The sequence below is a fragment of the Gopherus evgoodei genome, chromosome 10 (assembly GCF_007399415.2).
Source record: "Gopherus evgoodei ecotype Sinaloan lineage chromosome 10, rGopEvg1_v1.p, whole genome shotgun sequence".
Taxonomy (NCBI): Eukaryota; Metazoa; Chordata; order Testudines; family Testudinidae; genus Gopherus; species Gopherus evgoodei.
In genome coordinates this window covers 68,516,532-68,536,268 of record NC_044331.1, presented here as the reverse complement: position 1 = coordinate 68,536,268, position 19,737 = coordinate 68,516,532, and the positions used below count along the sequence as shown (strand labels likewise).

The 19,737-nt window shown below is 41.9% G+C and overlaps 1 protein-coding gene across 7 annotated transcripts in view; it reads left to right on the top strand.

Annotated features, from left to right (window-relative positions):
• SYT17 (synaptotagmin 17) overlaps positions 1–19,737 on the top strand; it is a 76,227-nt gene that overhangs the window by 15,407 nt on the left and 41,083 nt on the right. For all 7 annotated transcript variants that reach the window (XM_030579062.1, XM_030579061.1, XM_030579056.1 and 4 more), the window contains 2 exons: positions 2,106–2,254; positions 2,682–3,301. In XM_030579062.1, the coding sequence (XP_030434922.1) occupies positions 2,106–2,254; positions 2,682–3,301 (769 nt within the window). The remainder of the gene's footprint in view (positions 1–2,105; positions 2,255–2,681; positions 3,302–19,737) is intronic.

The window sequence follows — 19,737 nt, the reverse complement described above, 5'->3', positions numbered from 1 at the left end:
TACAATGTCAGTGTTAAAAGAAGTATGTTTATCTTGCTGAAGCAAATCTAATTGTATTGACTTGCACACATGGCAAATCATTACTGTTATTTCATCATGATTGTTTGCTTCCTAGCCTTAGCAAAAAGATTGGCAGGGAATTGAGGTGCTTGTCTGCTCTGCATATTTTGAAATCTCCTATATAAAAACTTGAGGATAAATACTGTGTGTTCTGCAAGATTAAACTGAAATTAGATTTCAATTCTCCTTTCCAGAGGTTCTGATTAAATACGAACAGAGCTATTCCAAACACAGCCAAAGTTTATTTGAAGAAAAATTATTGTGGTTCAGTAGCAATTTCCCTGAGAAGGGTCACCTGCTTGTTACTTAGTAGAATATCCTTAATGATTTTTTTCTGATTCTTTTTGCCCCTGCTTTGCTCATATTCTGTAGGCTTAATTTGCAGGCATGTGAATCATAAGAAGTATGTTTAGATCCTCAAATCTGTGTCTTGGGATGAAAAGCAGACTTTTATGCTCCTAAGTATTGATTTTTATACCAGTTGAAGGATTTAATCAACTACATTTGAAAGCTGGGTATTGTCTATCCATTTAATGTATGTTTTTAATTTGCTAACAAAAATCTATTAAATATCAATGGACTGTGAAGCTCAGGTGGGTTCAGATCTCTAAGCACCACAAGATCCAGATCTGAACTTCTTCCCCCAAACTTGGGGAAGAGGTAGTTTCAGATCTGGAATTCCATTTTTAGTCTTTTCCTAAATTCTGGTTTTAGATTTTTGAGTTTACTGCTTGCTACAAAATATTGTTAACAGCCTAGTTTCATCTGTGGTTTGTGAGGCAAATGATTCAACCTATTCATTTTATACCTGACATAGCCAGAAATATAGAAAGAGTGAATGAGGAGCAAACCTCAACCACAGCTCCTATCTGATTTGCTTATTTCGTGCTGAACTTTGGCTGTGCCCAGTTTCTATTTTCTGAGTGTTCTTTTGTCTTGTGGCTTAACCAGAAAGGTGTATTTTATCTTGGTACGCTACAAAGAACGAAATACTGTTTAAAAAAAAAAAAGGTGATTTTCTGATCTCAATTATGTCAGTATAAAATTGTTCTTCCGTTGACTTCATTGGACTTATTCCAGACTATCACCAGTGCAACTGACATCAGAATCTTGAACTATAGACTTTTGTTTCTGTCCGCTCTTGCTCTTCTTTGAGGGGAACTTAAGATGTTCTGATTTGTTTTGTTTAATGTGAGTTGCTGCAATTTGTGGGAGGCCAAGATTTTCACTGAACTTACTATAAGTGGAAGATTTAAATTGACAAGGGGATTGCATGTGGACTTTTGTATGAGCCCATTCTCATAATCACTTTGTGCATTTTAAACCTTCACAAAGTTTCAGTGACGAGCCTGTAACCTTTCTTACTTATTTAAATTCTCCCACAAATAAAACAAGATGTAACAGAATTATTGTCCTATCCAGTTATGCAAAAGAGTGACTAAAAAGGAGACAGGAACTGCTTAAAAGCTATGTCAACACATCCTGCTTTACAGGGCCACATTTCCAAACTTTATGGCACATTTACTGCCATTTATTAATATTAAACATGATGTGAGAAGATTGATCATGGTTATTTCCCATGCTATTCATAGTGTGACTAGCCAGTCCTAATGAAAGCTGTAATTCCAGCACTATAACCTAAATATACAGCAGTAAGTAATGATATAAATATTTTCACTACATATATCAATAATGCCGCAAGGTCCATATCACATGGATGTATTCGAAATATTAGCATATTTATATAGATGTGTGTTAAAGTGCATACTGATGCATATCCTTGCTGTTGCTAGTAAGCTTCATTACATTTTAAGAAGTCTGAAAGACAAAATAAAAGATAGAGGATCCATGCTTTGTAAGGCCCTGAAACCACAGAATTCAGAACTCTTCTGTTTTCCAACTAGATCTGCAGATGAGCTCTAGCATCCATGATGTGCATCCAGGGTTCAGTCTTAAGTATCAGAGAAGAGGGCTTTTTATCCTCTTCGTTGTGTGTACAGTACACATACTGGATTCAGACATCCAGAGGTCTTTCATTTTCACAGGATAAACAATCAAAATGAGGACAAAGATGGAGACTCTGATAACACAGCCAGTGAGCCGCCTCCAACTCCTCAAGACTCTTCTCCTGACAGAAGGCGATCATCTTCAGATACATCACGGTCTGCTTACAGCCTCCCAAGGCGGATTTCAAGTAAGGCTTTCAGCCATACAAAATTAATGTAATTTCCCAAAGCTTAGGTTAGTGCCTGCTTTTAGAGAGAGATCGAAGTCAAGCCCAAGATATGTTGGTTAAAATCTTAAACTGTTCCACAAAGAGACCGTGAAAGGGGCTGAACTTATATTTTTGCTAGTGGATGAATGTGACAGAATCACAGAGTTAGATGCGGGCAGGGGAGAGAAATCTATTTGATGTTTTCACTTAATAATTAACTAATTATGATATTATTATTTGTGTTGCGATAGCCCCTAAGACCCCAGTCATGGGCCAGGACCTCATTGTGCTGGGTTTTGTACGAACAGAACAAAGTCTCTGCCCCACAGCTCTTACAGTCTGTCTAAGCTGGAATGTAATAAAATCTTTCCAGTTACTGACATTGCCATTTGTTTCTTTTGCCTAGGTCTAGAATCAAGAAGGCCAAGTTCTCCACTAATTGACATTAAACCTATTGAGTTTGGAATTATAGGAGCTAAAAAAGAAATAGTTCAGCCAACTATCTTGAGAAAAACATATACCCCAGATGACTATTTTAGAAAATTCGAACCAAGACTCTACTCTCTTGATTCTAATAGTGATGACATGGACTCCTTGACAGATGAGGAAATCTTGTCGAAGTATCAACTGGGCATGCTGCATTTTAGCACACAGTATGATCTGTTGCATAATTATCTAATAGTGAGGGTAATTGAGGCTAGAGATCTGCCTCCTCCAATTTCATATGATGGTTCAAGACAAGATATGGCTCATTCCAACCCTTATGTCAAGATCTGCCTCCTTCCAGATCAGAAGAACTCCAAGCAGACAGGAGTAAAACGCAAAACCCAGAACCCAGTGTTTGAGGAGAGATACACCTTTGAAATCCCATTTTTAGAAGCCCAAAGAAGAACTCTACTTTTAACCATAGTGGATTTTGACAAATTCTCACGCCACTGTGTCATAGGCAAAGTGTCAATGCCGTTAAGTGAAGTTGACCTTGTGAAGGGTGGACATTGGTGGAAGGCCCTTGTTCCCAGTTCGCAGGTAATAGAATTTATCAGACAGTTATTATATAATATTTCTACTTTGTTTTTGTGGTTCCTTTGCTTGTTTGGGGTTAATGAGAAGTTTTTAAATAGCCATGATCATATATGCACAAGGAAGTAGAGAATCAGGCCCTTGATTTCTCAATATTATTTATTTATTATGATGCAGATGACTAAGTTGTTTTTTTTTAATAATAAAGCTAGTAGCATGTTGATATTAACAAGAACACTTTTTGTAAACACATAGGGAAAAATTCTTTCACCAACCAAAGTGAGTGGCTCTGTGGGTGAAAATGAGACCAGTGTTTAGCTCCACTGATTAGAGTCTGATATTGGGAGGGGTGGTAGAACAGCTAAAGGGCTCTGTGTTTAAATGCACAAGCGTTTAACCAGCCTTACAAGGCTTACCTTGCATCCTATCCCTTGTTCTCTGAAGTCTGTATTTACAAATACGCCCTCAGATACATGTATGCAGTTCCCATTGATGGCAGTTGACATCACATTGGTGTATCTGAGGGCAGAGGGCCAAATTTTGTTCTCATTTATAGCTGTGCAAACCCATTGCAGCCCCGCATTTTTTTCCAGCTTGCCTTTTTGTGCATGATTAATGCTTGTCAGCGCATTCTGAAACAATGATGTATATCAGGGGTAGGCAACCTATGGCACATGTGCCGAAGGCGGCACGCAAGCTGATTTTCAGCGACACTCTCACTGCCCGGATCCTGGCCACCAGTCCGGGGGGCTTTGCATTTTAATTTAATTTTAAATGAAGCTTCTTAAACATTTTAAAAATCTTATTTACTTTACATACAACAATAGTTTAGTTATATATTATAGACTTATAGAAAGAGACCTTCTAAAAACATTAAAATGAAACCTTAAATTAGAGTGAATAAATGAAGACTCGACACACACTTGTGAAAGGTTGCCGATCCCTGATGTATATGATATAACAGTGTCATGGTAATGCAAGTTAGGGGTCTGAGTATGCAAGATGTTCACTGCCTTCAAGTTAAACCCCTTACAGGATCTGGTCCTAACATGTCTGGTGATAAGGAATTAATAGTATCTACTTCATGCTGGCCTGCATGCTATGGGATCATATCTGCTGCTGATGTAAATGGGTGTAGCTCCATTGGCTTCAGCTGTCTTGTGCCAATTTATGCCAGCTGAGGATCTGATCCGTAGGGTGCAATACCACAAGTGTTTCACATGAGGGAAGAAAAGTTGATGGATTCTGATTAATTATAAGATACATAGTGCTGTGAGGTGCATTTCAGACTACAGTGTGTTAGAATTTAGCCCAGTATATGCATACATGGCTAGTCTGTGTGGGGATGATGGAAGGAGCCTCCTCCACCCATGGATTCCTGGGCAATGGCTGATCCTTGTGCGTGAGAATCTCTTGAGCTTAGTTATCTCAACATGCAGTCTTGCCCAAAAGAGGGTGAGGTAGGGCAGGGCATGCTCGGGATCATGGCCCTCCTCCCTCTGCCCTTCCAGGAGTGTGGAAAGATCTCTTCTGGTCTGGGCTGTCCCAGGGATTCCAGAGGTATTAGTCCCAATTCACCCTATGTTGTTTTCACTAGTGCAAAGTGATTCTAAAACGCTACCGTTCTGGTTTGGCAGCTATTTGTGTCCGCTTTGCACTGATGTGTGTGCCAGCATGAAGTACAGGATATTGGTGAATCAGGCTCACTGTGTCTATATCAGGCGGAGCTCCTGCTGGCGCAGTCTGCCTCCCTACCAGAGAGCATCAGCTTTATACAGTCTTCTAGTCCACATGTATTGCATTAAAGTAAGTCAGTCCAATTCTGCTCTCACCAGGCCAATTGAATTTAATGAAGTTGCATAGATGTAAGCAAGAGCAGAATTTGGCCTAGTGTCTGGAAACCTCTGTGATAATCATGTATTAATTAATCATTACGTTAATGGACAAGGAGAGTTTTGCTGATACATGCTATCTCTGAGTTGGCCGACAGAAGGCTGTATTAAAAAACAAGCAGACAGATATATTTCTATTAGCATAGCAACTGAAATGTCTTGTGGTACATGCATGTTATGTGAAGAGCTGCACTTGTGCAGCTTACTCTTCACTTACTGATTTAGGGCCTGATCCTCACAGGTGCAGAGCACCCCAAACTCTACATCATAATCCTGTGAGCCAGATTCTCCTCTCTGTTACACTATCATTGCATCATTGTAACAGAGGAGAATTTTGTCCACAGTATCTGAATATGACTTTTAAAAGACAACCTATGGCTAGAATTTCTGCTGAATTTAAAATTCAAGAGTACTTGAACCAGAAGATTTGAGCCCCAATGGACCAATAAAATACTGATTGTGTTCCTGAATGGAAAATTGAAGTTAATGGGCTAAATTCTTCCCTCATTTACCACTCAGCAACCCCATTGACTTCACTGGATGCTTCTCCTTTGATATCAGTCAGACCATGCTGTGATTCTGTAGTTCACTTTTCACAGAGAGAGCCACTCGAGCTTGGATTTTGCAAGGCCTTTGAAGCTAGAGTGATTCCTTTTCTTTAGTTGGGAAGTAGTTTTTGTTTTGCATCTTTCCTCCATCAAGCCTGGCTTTCATTTTAAAGGACAGTAGCCTAATCCTTCTCTTACTGAGGCCTGGTCTACACTACACGTTTAAACCGATTTTAGTCGCGTTAAACTGATTTAACCCTGCACCCGTCCACACAACGAGGCCCTTTATATCGATATAAAGGGCTCTTGAAACTGATTTCTGTACTCCTCCCCGACAAGAGGAGTAGCTTTGAAATCGGTATTGCCATGTCAGATTAGGGTTAGTGTGGCTGCAAATCGATGGTATTGGCCTCTGGGCGGTATCCCACAGTGCACCATTGTGACCGCTCTGGAAAGCAATCTGAACTCAGATGCACTGGCCAGGTAGATAGGAAAAGCTCCGCAAACTTTTGAATTGCATTTCCTGTTTGCCCAGCATGGAGCTCTGATCAGCATGAGTGGCGATGCAGTCCCAAATCCAAAAAAGCTCTCCAGCATGGACCGTACGGGAGATACTGGATCTGATTGCTGTATGGGGAGACAAATCTGTTCTATCAGAGCTCCCTTGCAGAAGACGAAATGCCAAAGCATTTGAAAAAAATCTCCAGGCTATGATACAGAGTCCACAGCACAGTGCTGCGTGACAAGCGTAACGGAAAGCCAAAGAATCAAATGGACGCTCATAGAGGAAGGGAGGGGGGACTGAGGACTCCAGCTGTCCCACAGTCCCTGCAGACTCCGAAAAGTATTTGCATTCTTGGCTGAGCTCCCAATGCCTGTAGGGTCAAACACATTGTCTGGGGTGGTTCAGGGTATATCTCGTCAATTTATCCCCCCTTCCCTCCTCCGTGAAAGAAAAGGGAAAAAAATCATTTCTTGACTTTTTTATATGTCACCCTATGTCTACTGCATGCTGCTGGTAGACGCGGTGCAGCATCCTCTCCCCTCCCTTCCCCGATGCAGACGGTACAGTGCAGAAGGACTGGTAGCCATCCTTGTCATCATCCTGTGAGTGCTCCTGGCTGGCCTCAGGTGAGGTCGGCCAGGGGCGCCTGTGTAAAAATAGGAATGACTTCCTGTTATTCCCGGGAGATGGTACAGAATGGCTGGTAACCGTCCTCATCATAGCAACTGGGGGCTGAGCTCCATCAGCCCCCCCCCTCCCTTTCATGTCTAAAGAAAAGATTCTGTACTGCCTGGACTATCTTAGTAGCAGGATGCTGGGCTCCTCTCCCCCCCAACCATTTAATGTCCTGCCTGGACTATCATAGCAGCTGGGAGGCTGCCTCCCCCTCATTTTATCTCAGTAACAAGTCAGTGTTTCTTATTCCTGCATTCTTTATTACTTCATCACACAAATGGGGGGACCCTGCAATGGTAGCCCAGAAGGGTTGGGGGAGGAGGGACTCAATGGGTGGGGTTGTTGCAGGGGCACCCCCTAGAATGGCATGCAGCTCATCATTTCTGCGGGATCTGACATGGAGCGGCTGTGCTCTCTGGTTCTCTAGTACACTTGCCCCATATTCTAGGCAGGACTGACTCTATTTTTAGATACAACATAAAGGAGGGAATGACTTGGGGAGTCATTCCCATTTTTGTCTTTGTGCCCCTGGCCGACCTCGGCAAAGATCAGCCAGGAGCACCCATGACAGCAGCAGACGGTCCAGAACGACTGATAACCATCATCTCATCACCAATTTACAATGGCACAGCAGACGGTATAGAACGACTGGTAACCGTCTCTGCTACCTTGCAAAGGCAAATGAATGCTGCTGTGTAGCGCTGCGGTACCGCCTCTGTCAGCGGCATCCAGTACACACATGGTGACGGTGACAAAAGGCAAAACGGGCTCCATGGTTGCCATGCTATGGCATCTGCCAGGGCAATCCAGGGAAAAAGGGCGCGAAATGATTGTCTGCCGTTGCTTTCACAGAGGAAGGAATGAGTGACGACATTTACCCAGAATCACCCGTGACACTGTTTTTGCACCATCATGCATTGGGATCTCAACCCAGAAGTCCAATGGGCAGAGGAGACTGTGGGAACTATGGGATAGCTACGGGATAGCTACCCAAAGTGCAACGCTCTGGAAATCGACGCTAGCCTCGGTACATGGATGCATACCTCCGAATTATTGTGCTTTGTGTGGCTGCATGCACTTGACTTTATACAATCTGTTTTACAAAACCGGTTTATGTAAAATCGGAATAATCCTGTAGTGTAGACATACCCTGTGACCATCTGGTGTTCCGGGTGCTCAGTGCCTTTGGAAATCAGGCCCCCAAGGCAGCCAAAACTTTGGCCCTTGGGATTTAATCCAAAATGTTCAACCTCAAGAGGTACTGAACACCTGCACTACTCTAGCCATCAGTGGACTGATGAGGAAGGGAACGTAGCCATACCACTTAGTGTTCCAGAAAGTCTGGGCTGCAGTGCATCCCTTAAGCATCCCTGAGAAGGCCATTGTAAGCCAGAGCATTACTCAAGGGGAACACACATCCACAGGTCAGATTAACTTTCAGTCCTTTGGAACCTGGGACAGTCCTAGTGCTACTGTGTCTGTGTGTCAGGTTGATGAATGAGAGTTGTTTTCTTTAAAAATTAAAATGTAAAGACAGTTTAAAATGTGTTTTCGAGTTAAACAAGAGTCATCACCTGGTCCATATTACGTGCAACCTAAGCTGGAATGGAGTTGTCAAAAGCACTGGGAAGTTGAGACCATGAATTATTTTTTATTATTATTATTATTTTAAGATCATTAAGTTCAATTAGTCTTAGTGGTATCAATATTCCTGCAAGAAACATAATGTCCATCAGAGTCCATATGCCCTAGCAGTTCCACAGAATTCTTTTTGTGACCGGAGGAGGGTGAGTGATCAGGGAACAGCTGTTATAGGAGATACACACAGTGCTGTTGTAGCTGTGTTGGTCCCAGGATATTAGAGAGACAAGATGGGTGAGGTAATATCTTCTGTTTGTGAGAGAGACGAGCTTTTGAGCTACACAGAGCTCTTCCCCAGGTCTGGGAAAGGTCCTTATACTGTCACAGCTAAATACAAGATGGAACAGATAGTTGAGCATAAGTCAGTGGTCCCCAAACTGTGGGACATGCCACTCTAGGAGAAGCATGATGGCAGAAGTTTAGGGACCGTTGTCATAAGTAGTTAGCACATATTTTAAAGGATCATGCAAGGTGAAGTGACCTGTTAACACCCTTGTAGTCAGGACAAAAAGGGGAGTTAGTGGGTTTAAGATTGTTATATTGAGCCATAAATCCAGTGTATCTAGCAAAATTATGATTTTAAGTCCCCCGGCTCATTGTTTGAAAGTGTTGTGCAGGGTTCCTTTGAGGATGAGGACTGATAGGTCTGATATAAAGTGATTACTTTGTGAAAAGTGTTCACCCACAGGCGACAGGGTGTTTTTGTCTTTTATCATTTTCCTGTGTGAACTCATTCAAGAGAGTGTAGTGATTGTCTGGCTTCACCCACATAGTTGTTGTTGGGGCATTTCATGTACTGGATGAGGTGCTCCACATGTTGTTGTGATAGGCACTTGAAAGGTGTGTTTGAGGGGTGGGATTGATCAGTGAAGCCGTGGAGATGCAGGTTTTGCATATGTTGTTCTGATGATATCCTGTCTGGGTTCCCATGTGGGGTGGTAGGTGACAACTCAAATACTGCAGAATATGCTCAAAGGAAAAAGTCCAGGATATACACCTTAATACACTCAAAACTGCCTTCACCAAACAAGAACAGTCCACCAGAGAAGTAGATTGCATCATGGAATGGGCCACCCAAATGCCACAAGAGAACCTGCTTCAATACAGAAATAAAACCCCCTCTGACTGCACACCCCTCGTCGTCACCTACCACCCCACACTGGAACCCATGTGAGGTATCATCAAACAAGTACAACCCATACTCGATGGGGACCCTATCCTGAAAGAAATCTTTCCTGAACCCTCTCGTCTTGCCTTCAAACACCCCCCACGTCTCCAAGCTCATCATCAGAAGCACCACCCCACACACCAACTCAGAGCACTACCAGGCCCTTCCAGAACAACAGATGCAAAATCTGCAGACTCGTGATAACGAGTGTTTTGTGCATGAATCAAGGGAAAAATAGATATTTAAATAAGTAAAATATTAATTCATATTAATTTAAAGTACAATCTTAATATTTTGTAGTGAAAGGGTAAGGTGTATGCTTGCAATTTGTATCTATTATTTTATAAACAGAAAGTTCCAACTGCAGGATGACAAAAATGGAAATAAAAAAAAAGTGTTGCTTATACCTGTGCTAAGGAAGCCTTTTCTGCTCATCTTATTTTTTAAAAGTGCTGAGTTTGAAGCCGAGAGGAAGCTTCCTGTAAGATTGATGAAGAAGAAAGTTCACTGTCTGCCTTTTTAAATTTCTTGTTAACTACATTTAAATTGAATTTGCTTCAATAGTATCTTCCAAACGAATTCTAGGAATCTTAATACATTGGGAGAAGAAAAATCTGCTTACAGTGCAATGAAACTTGATTTTGAATAAAGGTATCCGCCGACACTTACAGAATTAAGTAGTGATACAAAACAGGTGTGGATTCTTAGCTGCAGTTAGTGGAGCAATGATAGTTTACACCAGCTGAGGATCTGCCCCAGTATGAGATAGAAAGCAATGAATGTGGTGAAACTTGTGTGGTGAAAATTTGCTGAAACAGTTAGTCATAAGACCATTAACAGAAGGAGAGAAAAATGAAAAGGCATAGACGAGGAATGTAAAGATAGAAGGCAAGATGTCTGTTTTGTGGTGACATTTAAAAATAGACGGAAACTTCATGAGCTGGAAAGATACAGGAAGGCTGGTCCAGATGACAAGAGCTACAGAGAAGAGAAGTGAGTAGTGGTGAGAAGCAAAAGCAAAGAGGACAAGGGTTTTAGATGTGCTGAGAAAGTGGCTGTAAAAAGCTACCAGATCAGAATGGCAACTACTTTGTGCTTACTGCAGCCAAGGGTAGATGACCACACACAGTGCAAGGTAATGGAGAAGCAGGACCAACGGCTGTGAGGCAGTGTAGGGTGAAGCAAGTCCAGGGATGGTTCCTTTGAAAAAGGAATGCATCTTTAGAACTGGGTCTGGAAATGAGCAGAGACAAGGGAGTGTGGGCACACATCTTGTTGCAAGTGAGAAGGTGGATAGAAGCAAATGCATATTTTCTCTACGTTAAAGGCATGATCCATCTCCTATTGAAGCTGATAGGAGTCTTTCTACTGATTTCACTGGGGTTTGGTTCAGGCAAGCTCTTTAGCCTTCACAAGATTCATAATGGAATATATAGCTTTTAATTTCTAGGGAGCTGGTTCAATCCAGCCCAGATCAATAGTGGTCAACATTTCTTACCGTTTGGCTGCTTATTAGTCAACAGCATGTACAATATTTTGGCTCAGTTCCCAGGCCAGTGAGCAGGAGTCCACATCCCAGAAACCACCATCGCAGCAGACATTTTTGTTATCTGAGATGCTCAGGACTGAAAGTGTATGAGCACTGTTCTGTCCCCTCAGCCCATAGGAGAGATCCCTCCAGCTCAGCGTTGGGGCATGTTGGCAGGGCATCACCTCATATGCCGTCCCAGGTCTGTGGAGCAATAGAGGGCTTCATATTCACCCAGGCTGTTGACCCAGTGCCTTTCACAGACACTACATTCACAAGGAAGATAGAGGGCTTGATCCTGTAAGGAGTGGAGCACTCTGGCGCCAGTCCGGTGAAGCACTTACACCGGTGCTTAACTTCGGTGGGGCTATTGAGATGCTTAAAATTGAGCATGTGCTTCAGTGCTCGGCTGAATTGGGGCCAGAGTGCCAGCACCTTGCAGGATTGAGTCCAGAAAGAGGGCCAGTGATCTGCCAGTTCAAATAGTATAAGAGCCAGAAAATATGAAATATTTTACCCTCCTTACATAACTTCATACAATGGAATTGCCTGACTATTGTAAAGTAGGTTGAAAGTGCTTGCTATATCTGTGCTCTGAGTCTCACATTTCTCTGTAAAGATTGATTAAAATAGAGTATGGTGCACCCCTAGTTTTATCAACACATTATTTTTGAGGGGTGTGTGTGTGTGTGTGTGTATGAACAGGTGAGTTGAAATGTTTTGGACCAGTGTTGATCAGAGCTGAGAGATCATTATTCTGCACGTGAAAATCCAGGTCTTGCTGGTGTATGAAAATTCATAAGAACTCCTTTTCCCCTCCCCAGAGATTGTCATGGAACTACGGCTGATAAAAGACAGGCAGTACTTGTACCTTTCGTTTGAACCTTCATACTGCTAATACACTTGAGTGGCATTCACTTTTTGGGAACATAGGTTCATAAGTACAGGGCTCAGTGGGAGTCTAATGGGCTTCTTGCTTAAATGTTGCACTCAGCCTTAAAGAAATTGCTTACAAGAGATTCAAGCTTCCAACAGCTCTCTGAAGCTCTAGTTTTGATTCCTGACTCAAGAGTAAACACAAAATATGTGTCCTCATTGCTCCTCTCTAACCTTAACAGAGTTATTGATTGGTAAAGAAGAGGGGTAGAGAAATTAAAGACTCAGTTTATAGGTGATCTCTGAGCATTTCCTTAGCAACTTATAATGAACTCTCCATCATTTATATTGTGTTTTGGAAGTCTTCTATTGTGAATGTATTGAATTCATTCTTGGCTGCAGAATTCCCAGACTTTTTAGTTTTGGATCTATGGAGCTGCAAGTGCCATTCTGTGGAAATGTGCACATCATTTGTATTTGGCTGTAATATCCATCATTTAGGGAAAAAAAAGCAGGTTTCCATAATTTCCTTCACAGATAGATGAAAGAAGTTGGACGGAAAATTAAAAACCAGTAAAACTGATCATCGGACAGCTGTTTCTTTGGCAAAAGTTTTGAAACAGCAGTTGGTTCAGAGATTTGTGCATCCGCATAGAAATTAATTCCACAAACTTGGCTCAAAGCCACTGAGCATGCCAGAGACTCCAGTCAGTATTTTGAACATGACCCAAACCATAGCAGCTGTTGAACTAAACAAGTGATGCAGAACTTCCAGTAAGGGAGGGAAACCAGGGTTCTGTTGCTGAGTCTTGTGACAGTGAGGAGATGGGAGGATTGAATGCTGGGGTTAGCTAAACTCTCCTCAGCCAGGGTGAGGAGGAGGAAGGGGAGTTCTTTCTCTGCCTTTTAGCAATGCTGTCCCTTATTTAACCCCTGAGAGCATATGCTGTAAGTGGCCTGCCCTCTGAAGACAGAGATAATGGGATTAGATACATGTAGTTGAGACAAGGCCCCAGTGTGTCTTGTGGTATGGGGATTGGGTTCCAATGTGGTGGATTGCAGTAGGAGAAAAGGTCCTGTGAAGAGCCGCTGGCTCCCTTTCTACCTGAACTTTTCCTCTGGTACAATGCTGACCCACCTATGCTGGAGGAGGTCTCCCAGCCCCATCCTGGGACCAAGAGGAGGCATCACAGAGCAGCTGCTTCACTTTCTCTGTGATGATGCGGGGGGTAACTGAAACTCCCTATAAGGAGAGAGGATTACAGGGCCACTGTTAATTGGTATGTGACCTGGGGGATATATATATATACAACCAACCTGGGCGAAAGTCCCCCACCATGAGGTGAAAGCTGAGCTGAACAAATGCTCCTTCAGTCTAATATTGGTTATATGTGTTACCTGATCCTATTTAATGGTTAATAATGATAGTATTGATTGCCAATTGATCCTGATTAATGAGCTGAGGGTAAAGAGTTCTTGTCCCAGAATCAGTCTGCACAGACCTAAAACCAACAAGTTCAGTATCTTATAGGGAACCTCGTGGTGTATGGCAAGGACACTCACACTGCAGGCAAAGCCTTGGCGATTTTTATTAGAGCCAATGATAAAGACAGAAAAGCTCCAAACCACATAAGCAGAGAGGAATAATACAGTATTGGGGAATCCTCGGGTATCATTCCTTGCATAAGCTCTTAGACTTATATACAGTAAAAGCTTTGTTATCTGGCATGTTGGGGAAATTGGGGGTGCTGGTAATTCAAATATTCCAGTTAACTAAGAGTTATACTTACCCATGGAATACCTATTTTCAAAGAATTGGAATACAGTAAAATGAATAAAGTATAAAATAGTACACAGGTACTCCCCAATCCAGTAGTAGTATTACACTGCAGAGTGGTTGGTTTCTTGAAGCACTTAGGTGTATACAGGTAAAGTTTTCTATACAATAGGTTATCTTCTGACACTGCATATCACTGTGGGCCATGCATGGCGTACACCCAGATCACTAAAAATACACTTAACACTAAATTATACTGAACATAATTTAATCTTTGAGTCAGAAGGCACTTCTGCATCTCTCAGTGCCTCTGGGTCATCATTATCAACATCAATTATCATTGTAGATGCAGAAGGTGTAGGAGATTGGGCTGAATCCGTAGTGACCCTATGACACACCCTGGAAGCTGCTTTTTTGAATAAATCCCTGATATCAGCTTGCTTGCTTGTCTTCTGCCTCTTTTGCATAAAAGGAGAGGGCAGAATGTGCAATTGCATAACTTCCTGGCCAGTATACTAGTCCCGGTTACTAGATTGAAGATTTGTATTGGGAGATATCAGAAATGCTGATTAATAGACTTTCTGGTTGGTAAAGAGCTGGAGAACACAGCTTTTACTGTACAACTTTCCTTGAGAACCTGGTGGTGAGAGACAAAGGACCAGCCTTGCTTCTGGCTGGCTGAATGAGTCAGATGGTCCAAGTTCCCCAATCTAAGATTGGTGATAGATAACAATAGAGCTGAAGGGTTGAACGATGGAAAGCTAACCCCCTCTACCTGGAGATTTGCCCTATTATAGGGCCTGGGCACTATCATGAATATTCATGCTAATGCCCAGCCTTCCATATCCAAATCTGACTTCCTTGCCCTGATAATGTTGGAGTGCCCTTATCATATTAATGCCATTTAACTCATCATCACATGTCACCTATTCCTCAGCCAAGTTTGTGGTTAGATATCTGCCAATGATTCTATCCTAAAATATCCAAGCTCAGTGTTCCTGCAGTTGCCTAGTACCATTAGGTTCCAACTCCTGTTATCGAGCAAGCTATTCTTAGTTCCCCAAAATCTAAAGGTAGCTGTCAAGCCATTTATCTGTCCCAAGGGTCACAGGCCTACTAGGCTTGGCTATATTTATGCTAACTTGCTTAAGCAATTGTCTTACAGGATATAGGTCTGTAGGTTCCTTGAGCTACTGCTGAATATAATAAAAAAGGCTAAGCTAGCTCTATGGGCTACACATGTTGGATGAATATTCAGTGTGCTGCGTGGGGATTTGCCCAAGTGATCCCCGTTAATTTGAATGGGTCTTGTGCAGTTAAACCCCTGCATGGTTCATTGATAATATAATAATCCTGTGCTGCTCACTAGCTCCTTCTATCTCAAGAGCTCAAAGTGCGTGACAAATTTGAAAGAATTTAGCCTCACAACAACCCTGCAAGGTGGGAAGTATTCTCTCCAAGTAAGGCTGGGGAGAATAAGTGACTTGTCCACATTCTAGAGGGATTCACTGGCAAAGCTAGTGGGACTACAACCCAGATCTCATGGCTGTGTTTTATCTAGGCTTTGTGCTCAGTAGTCCTAACCATAGGTGGGTAAAGCGTTGCCAAGGCATACTATATAGCAGCTCAGACCTCCAAAAATCTTTAGTCATTTACTGTAGGGAGGTGCAGGAAGCCTGTGGGAGCAGGGTATACTAAAGCAGCAGTGTCCTTATATACCCAAGCAGGTAATGCCAGGGATAACCTTGAGGAGGAAAATCAGTTTGAACCTTCATTAGAAGCACTATATAGATCTGCACACTGATGTAATGCACTATGTACCTCTGGAGCCTTTAAGCTGTAGAACCCTGGACAAGTTGTAGCGATCTGAAACCGTCTGGAAGGCCTGTGAACACTGCACTGTACTGATCCAAACACGATGTGCTAATGGCAAAATTAAACTCTGCTTCTCTTGAGACAGCCTTGCTGTGTTCCAGAGATGGCAGAAAAAACAAGCCTTTTCTGTGAGGGTTAGAGTCAACCCCGATGATAGTTACAGAAAGTTCTGCATCAAAGACAACCCCAAGGTTACAGACTCTAGTAACAGGCTGCATAATGCACCCATAAAAAGGAACTGTGAAAGATGAAGCAATAATCAGAACTTCAGGAAAATAATAGACATCCAAGATTGGATGTCACTTAGCTACCTAATCTAACAGGAAATTGCTTTCCCAGGATCATATGGGATCAAAACACAAACCTGTATTCATCAGCTTTACAATTGTAACTGAAATTATGTCTTTAAATGATGGTGCCTAAGTTAGACATATACAGCAAACAGCATAGGTTCAAAAACTCATGGCCTGCGGTATTCTATAGTATCTCTAAACAGAACTGGAAACATACCCACCTGTAATACTGAACGATATACGTGCCTTGAATCTGAAGAAAACGAACATTCATTTAAAGGGAGTAGTAAAGATTGCCACATGCTGGTTTTGTTTGTGGTTTTAAGGTGTAATCTCTTTTCCTTATGCATCAAGTTAGGCATTTAAATTTACAAACTTTGGGATGTAAATGTATCCCTGGATCCCATAGTGGGGAATTATTAGAGGTTTTGCCATAACTACTATGAGCAAAATATAAAGTGGACCTATACAGGCAAAACCCACGGCACTTTTTTCCCATTAAAAGGTCTTTGACAAACAAAATTTAGACTCTTCTCTTCCTTGAGCACCAATAAAATAATTATGGCACCGAATACATAAGCTTCCCCCTTCCTTTGTTCAAACCCTGCACTTATGTGGAAGAGAGAGATGTCTTTATCAAACTTTCTCTATCCTGCCTGAAAAGGCTTCAGTGTTGTAACAAAAAGAGATACTTAAGTGCACAGAGTCACTAGGGAAAAAATATTGTAACATTTCCTCTATATATGATATATATTTATATAATAAAAACAAGGAAACAAAGGGCTGATGATTATGGAGTCATGCCATGTTTATGCAGAGCATTGAGAGGGAGCCCTCCCAAATTTGACAGGCACACGGAAGTGGGAAACTTTCCTCTCCAACCAGTTATGCCAACCTGAATTGGCCTGAGGCTTCTAATTCACTTCCCACCAAACTAAGTAAGAACGCCTCCACCAATCTTGTCTGACTTGGTCAGCTCTCCCAACTGACCTGTCGTAGTAAAAATAGCCATCTCACATCAACTGCTGACTTTCCCCAGTTGTTTCCATTTTGCTGGCTGAACAAATGACTCTGTACAGCACCCATTCTTCCCAGTGCTGGGGATTTCATCACTGACAAACCCTTCCATTGGCTTCTCTAGTTCAGTGGTTCTCAACCAGGGATACACGTAGATCAGGGGTCGGCAACCTTTCACAAGTGGTGTACCGAGTCTTCATTTATTCACTCTAATTTAAGGTTTTGCGTGCCAGTAATACATTTTAACGTTTTTAGAAGGTCTCTTCCTATAAGTCTATAATACATAACTAATCTATTATTGTATGTAAAGTAAATAAGGTTTTTAAAATGTTTAAGAAGCTTCATTTAAAATTAAATTAAAATGCAGAGCCCCCTGGACCGGTGGCCAGGACCCAGGCAGTGTGAGTGCTACTAAAAATCAGCTCGCGTGCCGCCAGTTGCCTACACCTGATGTAGGTCTTCTAGGGGGTGCATCAACTCGTTTAGATATCTGCCTAGTTTTACAACAGGCTACATAAAAAGCACAAGCGAAGTAAGCACAAACTAAAATTTCAAACAGACAAAATGAGAAAGTAACCAATTTTTCAGTAATAGTGCACTGTGGCACTTGTATTTTTATGTCTGATTTTTGTAAGCAAGTAATTTTTAAGTGAGGTGAAACCTGGAGTCCGCAAGACAAATCAGACTCCTGAAAGGGGTATAGTAGTCTGGAAAGATTGAGAACCACTGCTCTAATTAGACAGAGTGTCAGATACCAATGCTCAGATTCAGCAGTGTGGACATGTCTTGCAGAGTGTATAGAAGAGGCAGGAACTAAACCTTGAGAAGTTTCAACTCTTGCCAGGGTTTTTCTGGAGCAACTGATTCATTTGTAACTCGGTTGCTAATTGGACGCAATGTGGAGCTATTGAGGACTGCGAATGACAGGTGACCAACAACAAGAATAGTTAGCAAGCATGGTTCAGCATATGAAGTTGATTAATGAACAATGAGTTGATCAAATCTAAGGCGCCAGGAGAGAAGTGCCAGGTTACAAATAAATTGAAAGAAAAATTTTCAGTGCTGAATTGTAGTCATCTGGTCCACCTCCCTGCATTGTGGCAGGATTTGAACTATCCAGCATTCATATTCCTACAGCGGAGCTGAAAATATACATGGATAAGATCAGATATAGTTCACCGCTGAAGTTTAATGCCTTTTCAAGTCCCTGAGTCATTTGTATGGTAGGCTGTTCAGTGAACTGCATTCTGTTTTGAAAATGCTGCTTGTCATTCTGGAAAGCACATTACCAGCTGTGCTCAACAATGAGACAGTTAAGACTGTTACTTTTTGCCATTTTCCAGCAAACCCATCCTGATATGGTCTTTGTGGGTTGGACTGCACATTACTTCCTTCAAGGCAATGAATGAAAACTGCAGTGCAGTGTTTGGACATTGCTGACAGTAAGTTGGAAAGCAGTGTGACTCAAAAAGGCCTCAAGGGAAATTTAGGCAGATGATGCCTGATCCCAAGCCCACTGAAGTTAATGGGAGTCTTTCTGTTCAATTCCATGGGCTTTGGATTGGACCATAACTCAGTAGTTTGTAACTCATCACTTTCTGTCTGAATATTGCATGCAAGACTATTAGTAAAATATAGACCCCAGTTCTTCATGGGGGCTTTGTCCCATGAACAAGTCAGGCATGTGCAGAAGGGCACGACTGAAGATCAGGACCTTAAATTATCTTTGTTCTAACCAAATCCAGGATCATACTGTAGGCAGCATTGTGTGTAGTTCACTACAGACCAAGTTTAAAAAAAAAAATTCAGAAGTGTTTTGGTTAGCCACACCCATTTAGCACCTGCAAAACCTGTATTTGCATAAATTTGTGTGCTTTACACTCACACACCAATTTTGTGTGTGCACAAAATGAAGCAATGCTTTAAAAAGTTCCATTTTTGAATATGCAAATTTAATTTTATTTAAAGCTTACCATGAATAATGGAGTCCCTACCCTATCTTTGACAGAGCGCCAGGCCCTGTTCCATGCCCAAACTGACTGCCCTCTCCCTTCCACTTCCTGGCTATACTGGTGACTCAAAAACAATAAAACCACATAAGCTTCAGCCCAAGTTATTCCTTGGAGTTCCATTTGGGCCAATGAGATACTCATGTAGATCCTGATTGAAACTAAATGGGTCCACCTACTACCAGGACCCAGCAGTAATTCCCCTGAATCTTAGTGCAGATATTTAGTACCCTGAGCCTAGGGTGACTTGAAGAGCCCTGCATTTCTGTACAGCAGTGGTTCTCAACCTTCAGGCCTCTTGTGGCCCAATCAGCACACAGCTGCAGCCCATGTGACATCCTCAGGGCCATAAGGGTTGTATATGTATTGTGTGGATGCGGCCCACATAACACAATGGTAAATAGATGGAGAACCACTCCTGTACATGGTCTTAGTGTCTGCCCTGAATTTTATATTTATGCTTTGATGGATATTTACAAAATGAATTGTTTGGTGGTGTTACTTATTGTTAGTTGCGCTACTGAGAAAAGTTATAGGTATCTTACATTATGAACACAGTTTTCCAATTTGTGTTTTCCAAACATACTGGAATTTGCAAAAGCTGAACTCTGCAATGAACCAGATTAAACAATGACTGC